The following is an 11,845-nucleotide window of genomic DNA, read 5'->3' as shown; positions in this document are numbered from 1 at the left end:
CATTTTCCACAGACCATTCACCACTGACCAATCCCCATAGACAATTCCCCACAGACCATTCACGACAGACCATTCCCCACAGACCATTCAACACGGCCCATTCACCACAGACCATTCCCCATAGACCAGTCCCCACTGACCATTCCCCACTGACCATTCCCAACTAACCATTCCCCACAGACAATTCCCCACAGACCAGTCCTGACTGACCATTTCCCACAGACCATTCCCCACTGACCAATCCCCACAGACCATTCCCCACTGACCATTCCCCACAGACCATTCCCCACAGCCATTCACCACAGTCCATTCATCACAGACTATTCCCCACAGACCATTCCCCACTGACTCTTCACCACTGACCATTCCCCACAGACCATTCCCCTCTGAACATTCCCCACAGACCATTCACTATGTCCCATTCCCCACAGACCATTCCCCACTGACCATTCCCTATTGTCTATTCACCACAGACCATTCACTACTGACCATTCCCAACTGACCATTCCCTATTGTCTATTCACCACAGACCATTCCCCACTGACCATTTGCCACAGACCATTCCCCACAGACCAATCCCCACTGATCAATCCCAACAGACCACTCACCACAGACCATTCCCCACAGACCATTCACCACAGTCCATTCACCACAGTCCATTCACCACAGACCATTCCCCACAGACCATTCACCACAGACCATTCACCACAGACCATTCACCACGGCCCCTTCAGCACAGACCAATCCTCACTGACCATTCCCCACATACCATTCCCCACTGACTCTTCACCACAGACCATTCACCACAGTCCACTCACCACAGACTATTCCCCACAGAACATTCCCCATTGACCATTCCCCACTGACCATTCCCCACAGACCATTCCCCACAGACCATTCCCCACTGACCATTCCCCACTGACCACTCCCCACAGACCATTCCCCACAGACCATACCCCACTGACCATTCCCCACAGACCATTCACGACAGACCAGTCCCCACTGACCATTCCCAAACTGACCATTCCCATTACAGACCATTCCCTATTGTCCATTCATCTCTGACCATTCCCCACTGACCACTCCCCACAGACCATTCCCCACAGACCATACCCCACTGACCATTCCCCACAGACCATTCACGACAGACCAGTCCCCACTGACCATTCCCAAACTGACCATTCCCATTACAGACCATTCCCTATTGTCCATTCATCTCTGATCATTCCCCACTGACCATTCACCACAGACCATTCCCCACAGACCACTCACCACAGACCATTCCCCACTGACCATTCCCAACTGACCACTCACCACAGACTATTCCCCACAGCCATTCACCACATCCATTCACCACAGACCATTCCGCACAGACCATTCCCCACAGACCATTCACCACGGCCCATTCACCACGGCCCATTCACCACAGACCTTTCCCCACAGACCATTTGTGATACAGACCATTCCCAAACTGACCATTCACATTACAGACCATTCCCACACTGACCATTCACATTACGGACCATTCCCGATACAGTCCATTCCCACACTGACCATTCTCATTACAGACCATTCCCACCCTGACCATTCCCGATACAGTCCATTCCCACACTGACCATTCTCAATACAGACCATTCCCACCCTGACCATTCCCGATACAGTCCATTCCCACACTGACCATTCACATTACAGACCATTCCCACACTGACCATTCACATTACAGACCATTCCCACCCTGACCATTCCCGATACAGTCTTCCCACACTGACCATTCTCATTACAGACCATTCCCACACTGACCATTCCCGATACAGACCATTCCCACTTTTACCATTCCCGATACAGTCCTTTCCCACACTGACCATTCACATTACAGACCATTCCCACACTGACCATTCCCCACACAGACCATTCCCATTACAGCCCATTCCCACACTGACCATTCCCGATACAGTCCATTCCCACTTTTACCATTCCCGATACAGTCCATTCCCACACTGACCATTCACATTACAGACCATTCCCACACTGACCATTCCCAATACAGACCATTCCCATTACAGCCCATTCCCACTTTTACCATTCCCGATACAGTCCATTCCCACACTGACCATTCTCATTACAGACCATTCCCACCCTGACCATTCCCGATACAGTCCATTCCCACACTGACCATTCTCATTACAGACCATTCCCACCCTGACCATTCCCGATACAGTCCATTCCCACTTTTACCATTCCCGATACAGTCCATTCCCACACTGACCATTCACATTACAGACCATTCCCACACTGACCATTCCCAATACAGACCATTCCCACACTGACCATTCCCATTACAGACCATTCCCACACTGACCATTCCCATTACAGACCATTCCCAAACTGACCATTCCCATTACAGACCATTCTTACACTGATCATTCCCAATACAGTCCATTCCCACACTGACCATTCACATTACAGACCATTCCCACACTGACCATTCCCAATACAGACCATTCCCACACTGACCCTTCCCATTACAGACTGTTCCCACACTGACCATTCCTGATACAGTCCATTCCCACACTGACCATTCCTGATACAGACTGTTCCCACACTGACCATTCCTGATACAGTCCATTCCCACACTGACCATTCCTGATACAGTCCATTCCCACTCTGACCATTCCCAATACAGTCCATCCCCACATTTACCATTCCCGATACAGACCATTCTTACACTGACCATTCACATTACCGACCATTCCCGATACAGACCGTTCCCACACTGACCATTCTCATTACAGACCATTCCCACACTGACCTTTCCCGATACAGTCTATTCCCACACTGACCATTCCCATTACAGACCATTTCCACGCTGACCATTCCCGATACCAACCATTCCTGCACTTGTCACTCCTACTATTGACCATTCCTTAACACTGACCATCCTCAGAGCTTAATTGCTATAATTAATTAGTACTGGAATGATCTCTCCTGACGTTGGTCATTCCCATTTTTATTTACTTCCCATTCCTGTCCCTTCATCTGAGTTTTTGGTGACAAGCTGTGGATGGATTGGAATGATTTTTCCCTTCCTGTTTCTTCCCACAGTGTTACAGCTGTTAGGTTACCAGACAAATTGGCCTATGTCGTCTATGAGTTTTGGGAGAGCGAGGAGCGATGGAAGAAGTAAGTGACACAGTGGGAATACGCTGGGAATCCTTACATCACGTCACGCGTGGTTCCATCACAGTAACTCCATTCCAGCTGTGTGGGAGCAGTCCAGCTGGTCCCACTCACTTCCCTCTCCACAGCCATTCACTTACTAATTCAGCTGCCTAACAGTCACTGTAATAGAATTTCCCCCACATCCTCCAGCTATGTAATTCAGAATTCCCCAAATACACTTCCACCATCAGTGGTTCTGTGGCCTGTACCCATAGGCTGTGTCCTCATCCTCCTGTGCTCTCCACCAGTCTCTCTACTTCAAATATAGTCTCTGTGGTTTATGATGCCTCTGTCAGGTCCCCTCACAAACTCCCCTGCTCTAAAGAGAATGACACGAGCTTTTCCATCCCCTCTGCAGTGCCTCATTCCTGGAATCACTTCTTCCATGCCCCCTCCAAAATCTCCACACCTTTCCTTCTGGAAGTCCATCCTTCGTCACATCAACTACATTACCCAATTTGACCCTCTGGTACTTCATCAATGAAGTCTCCAAGGTTATGGAGATGCATTTTGCATTCTGATCACTAATCGTCGTGTACCTGTCCATAACAAAAGGAGTAAGGCCCTTCAACCCTGCCCCACCATTTATGATGATCATGTCCTGGAGCTCAGCTCCTCCTCTGTGTCACTCTCTCATGGCTCTCAATTCTCCAATTGTGCAGAAGGTTATTTATGTCCTCTTCAAATCCCCTTAATAATCCAGCCTCCAAAATCCTCCGGGTATTGATTTCTAGAAGTTCACTAACTTCTGAAAAAGAAAATTCCCACACACGTTAATTCCAAACCCATGAGATATAGCTGATGTTGTCATACTGTTACTAATGTTCCATGTTGTTCCTACCAAGAAGGTCAAGGCTGCACTGTCGAAGCATCATCTTTCCATTCCAGTCTGTCTGCTTTCGCAAGGTTCACCCTTCTGAGGATCTTGACTCTTCTTCCTCTGTTAGCTTCCAGCAGCAGTTTCTTCCTAGACTCCAGTAGCAATCCTTCCCCTACATTCCTTTACCTGTTTCATACATCTGGACAACTTTTGGATTGACATTTAATGTTTGTTGCCAGACTGTTCATGTGGCTCCCTCTTTGCCTGTCTTGTTTCCTTCTTTATCCTTTTTCCTTTAATTTTCCCCTAGTTTCTCTCATTCTCAATTCACATTGCAACTACCACTACAGAGAATTAAGCATCACGGTTTTCAGAACCTTATTAGTTTTACTGGAATGTAACTGACCCTTCTCGACCCGAGTGTACTCAGCCCATTGTGCACCCACCCCATCAATCGCACAGCCACAGAAATCCGCCATTTCTCTCACTCCTGTACGATTCCACCTTGCCGTAGTGAAAGGGAGTGGAACAACCAAGCTCGAAACCCTCGTGCCACTGGCAGCTGGTTCGTCTCCACCGTTCGACCACTTGATGCTTAATCCTGTCCCTGAGTTCTTGACTGGCAGCATTTAAAGAAATGTCTGCGTTGGATCTGATGCCAAATTAAACAAATTACTTCTGCCTACACCCGAGGAAGGGAGATACCCAAGCCTGGGGATGCTGGAATCTGAAGTGACACACAACAGGGCAATTAGCATCTGTGGAAGGACATGGACAGTCGAGCTCGTTCCTCCGGACGGGAAATCTTCAGTCTGGAAGGATGACTCAGCCTCGTTGTCCACAGATATTGTCTGACCTTAGTGTTTCCAACATCTTCAGAAGCTGCAGCAGGTTTGAATGATATCTCCACCACTGGGGCCCAGTGCCCCAATCTCTATTAGATCGACTCACCTTGCACAGACCAATCCTAACATTAAGTATTACTGTACTGACTGCTCCCGTGTATTGTCACACTGAAATGACTTGCACACAGACAGTCTCTGAAACTCCAGCTCATTACCCCTCTCCGTCTCTCTCCATCAGACATCTTCAAAGTGAAGGGTCCAAAGCGTTCCAACATGTCAAAGTCGATGCGCTGACTCAGTCTGAGACTGTCTCTACGTTGTTCATACCAGGTAAGAGTCAATCTCTGTCTACTCCAGGCAGAAGCACGACAGCACGCAGGATCCGGCTCGAGGTGGATGTAACATCACTGGGAATCCCTCACAAACAAAACCGTCCAGAATCCCTCACCAGGAATAGTGTAGGGATTGACTGTGCAGGGAATGGGGAGCGGCGATTAGACGGTGGGGGATGGGGAGAGGGGGTTAGACTGGGTGGGGGATGGGGAGAGGGGGTTAGACTGGGTGGAGAATGGGGAGCGGGGGCTAGACTGGGTGGGGGATGGGGAGCGGGGGCTAGACTGGGTGGAGAATGGGGAGCGGGGGCTAGACTGGGTGGGGGATGGGGAGAGGGGATTAGACGGTGGGGGATGGGGAGGGGGTTAGACTGGGTGGGGGATGGGGAGAGGGGGTTAGACTGGGTGGGGGGTGCGGAGAAGGGATTAGACTGGGTGGGGGATGGGGAGAGTGGGATTAGACTGGGTGGGGGATGGGGAGAGAGGGTTAGACGGGGTGGGGGATGGGGAGAGTGGGATTAGACTGGGTGGGGGATGGGGAGAGGGGGTTAGACTGGGTGGGGGGTGCGGAGAAGGGATTAGACTGGGTGGGGGATGGGGAGCGGGGGCTAGACGGTGGGGGATGGGGAGAGGGGATTAGACGGTGGGGGATGGGGAGGGGGTTAGACTGGGTGGGGGATGGGGAGATTAGACTGGGTAGGGGATGGGGAGAGGGGATTAGACTGGGTGGGGGATGGGGAGAGGGGGTTAGACTGGGTGGGGGATGGGGAGAGGAGATTAGACTGGGGGATGGGGAGAGTGGGATTAGACTGGGTGAGGGATGGGGAGATTAGACTGGGTGGGGGATGGGGAGAGGAGATTAGACTGGGGGATGGGGAGAGTGGGATTAGACTGGGTGAGGGATGGGGAGATTAGACTGGGTGGGGGATGGGGAGAGGGTTAGACGGGGTGGGGGATGGGGAGAGTGGGATTAGACTGGGGGATGGGGAGAGTGGGATTAGACTGGGTGAGGGATGGGGAGACTAGATTGGGTGGGGGATGGGGAGAGGAGATTAGACTGGGGGATGGGGAGAGTGGGATTAGACTGGGTGAGGGATGGGGAGATTAGACTGGGTGGGGGATGGGGAGAGGGTTAGACGGGGTGGGGGATGGGGAGAGTGGGATTAGACTGGCTGGGGGATGGGGAGAGTGGGATTAGACTGGGTGAGGGATGGGGAGATTAGACTGGGTGGGGGATGGGGAGAGGAGATTAGACTGGGGGATGGGGAGAGTGGGATTAGACTGGGTGAGGGATGGGGAGATTAGACTGGGTGGGGGATGGGGAGAGGGTTAGACGGGGTGGGGGATGGGGAGAGTGGGATTAGACTGGCTGGGGGATGGGGAGAGGGGGTTAGACTGGGTGGGGGATGGGGAGAGGAGATGACTGGGTGGGGGATGTGGAGAGGGTATTAGACTGGGTGGGGAATGGGGAGAGTGGGATTAGGCGGTGGGGGATGGGGAGAGGGGATTAGTCTGGGTGGGGGGTGGGGAGAGGCAATTAGTCTGGGTGGGGGATGGGGAGAGTGGGATTAGTCTGGGTGGGGGATGGGGAGATTAGACTGGGTAGGGGATGGGGAGAGGGGATTAGACTGGGTGGGGGATGGGGAGAGGGGGTTAGACTGGGTGGGGGATGGGGAGAGGAGATTAGACGGGGATGGGGAGAGTGGGATTAGACTGGGTGGGGGATGGGGAGAGAGGGTTAGACGGGGTGGGGGATGGGGAGAGTGGGATTAGACTGGGTGGGGGATGGGGAGAGGGGGTTAGACTGGGTGGGGGGTGCGGAGAAGGGATTAGACTGGGTGGGGGATGGGGAGAGGGGGTTAGACTGGGTGGGGGATGGGGAGAGGAGATTAGACGGGATGGGGAGAGTGGGATTAGACTGGGTGGGGGATGGGGAGAGAGGGTTAGACGGGGTGGGGGATGGGGAGAGTGGGATTAGACTGGGTGAGGGATGGGGAGATTAGACTGGGTGGGGGATGGGGAGAGGGTTAGACGGGGTGGGGGATGGGGAGAGTGGGATTAGACTGGGTGGGGGATGGGGAGAGGGGGTTAGACTGGGTGGGGGGTGCGGAGAAGGGATTAGACTGGGTGGGGGATGGGGAGCGGGGGCTAGACTGGGTGGGGGATGGGGAGAGGGGATTAGACGGGGGGGGATGGGGAGGGGGTTAGACTAGGTGGGGGATGGGGAGATTAGACTGGGTAGGGGATGGGGAGAGGGGATTAGACTGGGTGGGGGATGGGGAGAGGGGGTTAGACTGGGTGGGGGATGGGGAGAGGAGATTAGACTGGGTGATGGGGAGAGTGGGATTAGACTGGGTGAGGGATGGGGAGATTAGACTGGGTGGGGGATGGGGAGAGGAGATTAGACTGGGGGATGGGGAGAGTGGGATTAGACTGGGTGAGGGATGGGGAAATTAGACTGGGTGGGGAATGGGGAGAGGGTTAGACGGGGTGGGGGATGGGGAGAGTGGGATTAGACTGGGGGATGGGGAGAGTGGGATTAGACTGGGTGAGGGATGGGGAGATTAGACTGGGTGGGGGATGGGGAGAGGAGATTAGACTGGGGGATGGGGAGAGTGGGATTAGACGGGGTGGGGGATGGGGAGAGTGGGATTAGACTGGGTGGGGGATGGGGAGAGGGGGTTAGACTGGGTGGGGGGTGCGGAGAAGGGATTAGACTGGGTGGGGGATGGGGAGCGGGGGCTAGACTGGGTGGGGGATGGGGAGAGGGGATTAGACGGGGGGGGATGGGGAGGGGGTTAGACTAGGTGGGGGATGGGGAGATTAGACTGGGTAGGGGATGGGGAGAGGGGATTAGACTGGGTGGGGGATGGGGAGAGGGGGTTAGACTGGGTGGGGGATGGGGAGAGGAGATTAGACTGGGTGATGGGGAGAGTGGGATTAGACTGGGTGAGGGATGGGGAGATTAGACTGGGTGGGGGATGGAGAGAGGAGATTAGACTGGGGGATGGGGAGAGTGGGATTAGACGGTGAGGGATGGGGAGATTAGACTGGGTGGGGGATGGGGAGAGGGTTAGACGGGGTGGGGGATGGGGAGAGTGGGATTAGACTGGGGGATGGGGAGAGTGGGATTAGACTGGGTGAGGGATGGGGAGATTAGACTGGGTGGGGGATGGGGAGAGGAGATTAGACTGGGGGATGGGGAGAGTGGGATTAGACGGGGTGGGGGATGGGGAGAGTGGGATTAGACTGGGTGGGGGATGGGGAGAGGGGGTTAGACTGGGTGGGGGGTGCGGAGAAGGGATTAGACTGGGTGGGGGATGGGGAGCGGGGGCTAGACTGGGTGGGGGATGGGGAGAGGGGATTAGACGGTGGGGGATGGGGAGGGGGTTAGACTGGGTGGGGGATGGGGAGATTAGACTGGGTAGGGGATGGGGAGAGGGGATTAGACTGGGTGGGGGATGGGGAGAGGGGGTTAGACTGGGTGGGGGATGGGGAGAGGAGATTAGACTGGGGGATGGGGAGAGTGGGATTAGACTGGGTGAGGGATGGGGAGATTAGACTGGGTGGGGGATGGGGAGAGGAGATTAGACTGGGGGATGGGGAGAGTGGGATTAGACTGGGTGAGGGATGGGGAGATTAGACTGGGTGGGGGATGGGGAGAGGGTTAGACGGGGTGGGGGATGGGGAGAGTGGGATTAGACTGGGGGATGGGGAGAGTGGGATTAGACTGGGTGAGGGATGGGGAGATTAGACTGGGTGGGGGATGGGGAGAGGAGATTAGACTGGGGGATGGGGAGAGTGGGATTAGACTGGGTGAGGGATGGGGAGATTAGACTGGGTGGGGGATGGGGAGAGGGTTAGACGGGGTGGGGGATGGGGAGAGTGGGATTAGACTGGGGGATGGGGAGAGTGGGATTAGACTGGGTGAGGGATGGGGAGATTAGACTGGGTGGGGGATGGGGAGAGGAGATTAGACTGGGGGATGGGGAGAGTGGGATTAGACTGGGTGAGGGATGGGGAGATTAGACTGGGTGGGGGATGGGGAGAGGGTTAGACGGGGTGGGGGATGGGGAGAGTGGGATTAGACTGGTTGGGGGATGGGGAGAGGGGGTTAGACTGGGTGGGGGATGGGGAGAGGAGATGACTGGGTGGGGGATGTGGAGAGGGGATTAGACTGGGTGGGGAATGGGGAGAGTGGGATTAGGCGGTGGGGGATGGGGAGAGGGGATTAGTCTGGGTGGGGGATGGGGAGAGGCAATTAGTCTGGGTGGGGGATGGGGAGAGTGGGATTAGTCTGGGTGGGGGATGGGTAGATTAGACTGGGTAGGGGATGGGGAGAGGGGATTAGACTGGGTGGGGGATGCGGAGAGGGGGTTAGACTGGGTGGGGGATGGGGAGAGAGGGTTAGACGGGGTGGGGGATGGGGAGAGTGGGATTAGACTGGGTGGGGGATGGGGAGAGGGGGTTAGACTGGGTGGGGGTGCGGAGAAGGGATTAGACTGGGTGGGGGATGGGGAGAGGGGGTTAGACTGGGTGGGGGATGGGGAGAGGAGATTAGACGGGGATGGGGAGAGTGGGATTAGACTGGGTGGGGGATGGGGAGAGAGGGTTAGACGGGGTGGGGGATGGGGAGAGTGGGATTAGACTGGGTGGGGGATGGGGAGAGGGGGTTAGACTGGGTGGGGGGTGCGGAGAAGGGATTAGACTGGGTGGGGGATGGGGAGCGGGGGCTAGACTGGGTGGGGGATGGGGAGAGGGGATTAGACGGTGGGGGATGGGGAGGGGGTTAGACTGGGTGGGGGATGGGGAGATTAGACTGGGTAGGGGATGGGGAGAGGGGATTAGACTGGGTGGGGGATGGGGAGAGGGGGTTAGACTGGGTGGGGGATGGGGAGAGGAGATTAGACTGGGGGATGGGGAGAGTGGGATTAGACTGGGTGAGGGATGGGGAGATTAGACTGGGTGGGGGATGGGGAGAGGAGATTAGACTGGGGGATGGGGAGAGTGGGATTAGACTGGGTGAGGGATGGGGAGATTAGACTGGGTGGGGGATGGGGAGAGGGTTAGACGGGGTGGGGGATGGGGAGAGTGGGATTAGACTGGGGGATGGGGAGAGTGGGATTAGACTGGGTGAGGGATGGGGAGATTAGACTGGGTGGGGGATGGGGAGAGGAGATTAGACTGGGGGATGGGGAGAGTGGGATTAGACTGGGTGAGGGATGGGGAGATTAGACTGGGTGGGGGATGGGGAGAGGGTTAGACGGGGTGGGGGATGGGGAGAGTGGGATTAGACTGGGGGATGGGGAGAGTGGGATTAGACTGGGTGAGGGATGGGGAGATTAGACTGGGTGGGGGATGGGGAGAGGAGATTAGACTGGGGGATGGGGAGAGTGGGATTAGACTGGGTGAGGGATGGGGAGATTAGACTGGGTGGGGGATGGGGAGAGGGTTAGACGGGGTGGGGGATGGGGAGAGTGGGATTAGACTGGCTGGGGGATGGGGAGAGGGGGTTAGACTGGGTGGGGGATGGGGAGAGGAGATGACTGGGTGGGGGATGTGGAGAGGGGATTAGACTGGGTGGGGAATGGGGAGAGTGGGATTAGGCGGTGGGGGATGGGGAGAGGGGATTAGTCTGGGTGGGGGATGGGGAGAGGCAATTAGTCTGGGTGGGGGATGGGGAGAGTGGGATTAGTCTGGGTAGGGGATGGGGAGATTAGACTGGGTAGGGGATGGGGAGAGGGGATTAGACTGGGTGGGGGATGCGGAGAGGGGGTTAGACTGGGTGGGGGATGGGGAGAGGAGATTAGACGGGGATGGGGAGAGTGGGATTAGACTGGGTGGGGGATGGGGAGAGAGGGTTAGACGGGGTGGGGGATGGGGAGAGTGGGATTAGACTGGGTGGGGGATGGGGAGAGGGGGTTAGACTGGGTGGGGGGTGCGGAGAAGGGATTAGACTGGGTGGGGGATGGGGAGAGGGGGTTAGACTGGGTGGGGGATGGGGAGAGGAGATTAGACGGGGATGGGGAGAGTGGGATTAGACTGGGTGGGGGATGGGGAGAGAGGGTTAGACGGGGTGGGGGATGGGGAGAGTGGGATTAGACTGGGTGGGGGATGGGGAGAGGGGGTTAGACTGGGTGGGGGGTGCGGAGAAGGGATTAGACTGGGTGGGGGATGGGGAGCGGGGGCTAGACTGGGTGGGGGATGGGGAGAGGGGATTAGACGGTGGGGGATGGGGAGGGGGTTAGACTGGGTGGGGGATGGGGAGATTAGACTGGGTAGGGGATGGGGAGAGGGGATTAGACTGGGTGGGGGATGGGGAGAGGGGGTTAGACTGGGTGGGGGATGGGGAGAGGAGATTAGACTGGGGGATGGGGAGAGTGGGATTAGACTGGGTGAGGGATGGGGAGATTAGACTGGGTGGGGGATGGGGAGAGGAGATTAGACTGGGGGATGGGGAGAGTGGGATTAGACTGGGTGAGGGATGGGGAGAGGGTTAGACGGGGTGGGGGATGGGGAGAGTGGGATTAGACTGGGGGATGGGGAGAGTGGGATTAGACTGGGTGAGGGATGGGGAGATTAGACTGGGTGGGGGATGGGGAGAGGAGATTAGACTGGGGGATGGGGAG

General features: G+C 56.0%; 1 protein-coding gene across 1 annotated transcript in view; it reads left to right on the top strand.

The window, feature by feature from the left end:
• Nucleotides 1-11,845, top strand: part of necab2 (N-terminal EF-hand calcium binding protein 2) — a 426,101-nt gene that overhangs the window by 405,608 nt on the left and 8,648 nt on the right. The window contains 2 exon segments of the mRNA XM_059992473.1: nt 3,103-3,180; nt 5,123-5,214. Coding sequence (XP_059848456.1) covers nt 3,103-3,180; nt 5,123-5,214 — 170 coding nt within the window.

Source organism: Hypanus sabinus, chromosome 17 (genome assembly GCF_030144855.1).
Source record: "Hypanus sabinus isolate sHypSab1 chromosome 17, sHypSab1.hap1, whole genome shotgun sequence".
Taxonomy (NCBI): Eukaryota; Metazoa; Chordata; class Chondrichthyes; order Myliobatiformes; family Dasyatidae; genus Hypanus; species Hypanus sabinus.
Note: the sequence above shows the minus strand (reverse complement) of the source record. Positions and strands in the feature narration are given on the sequence as shown.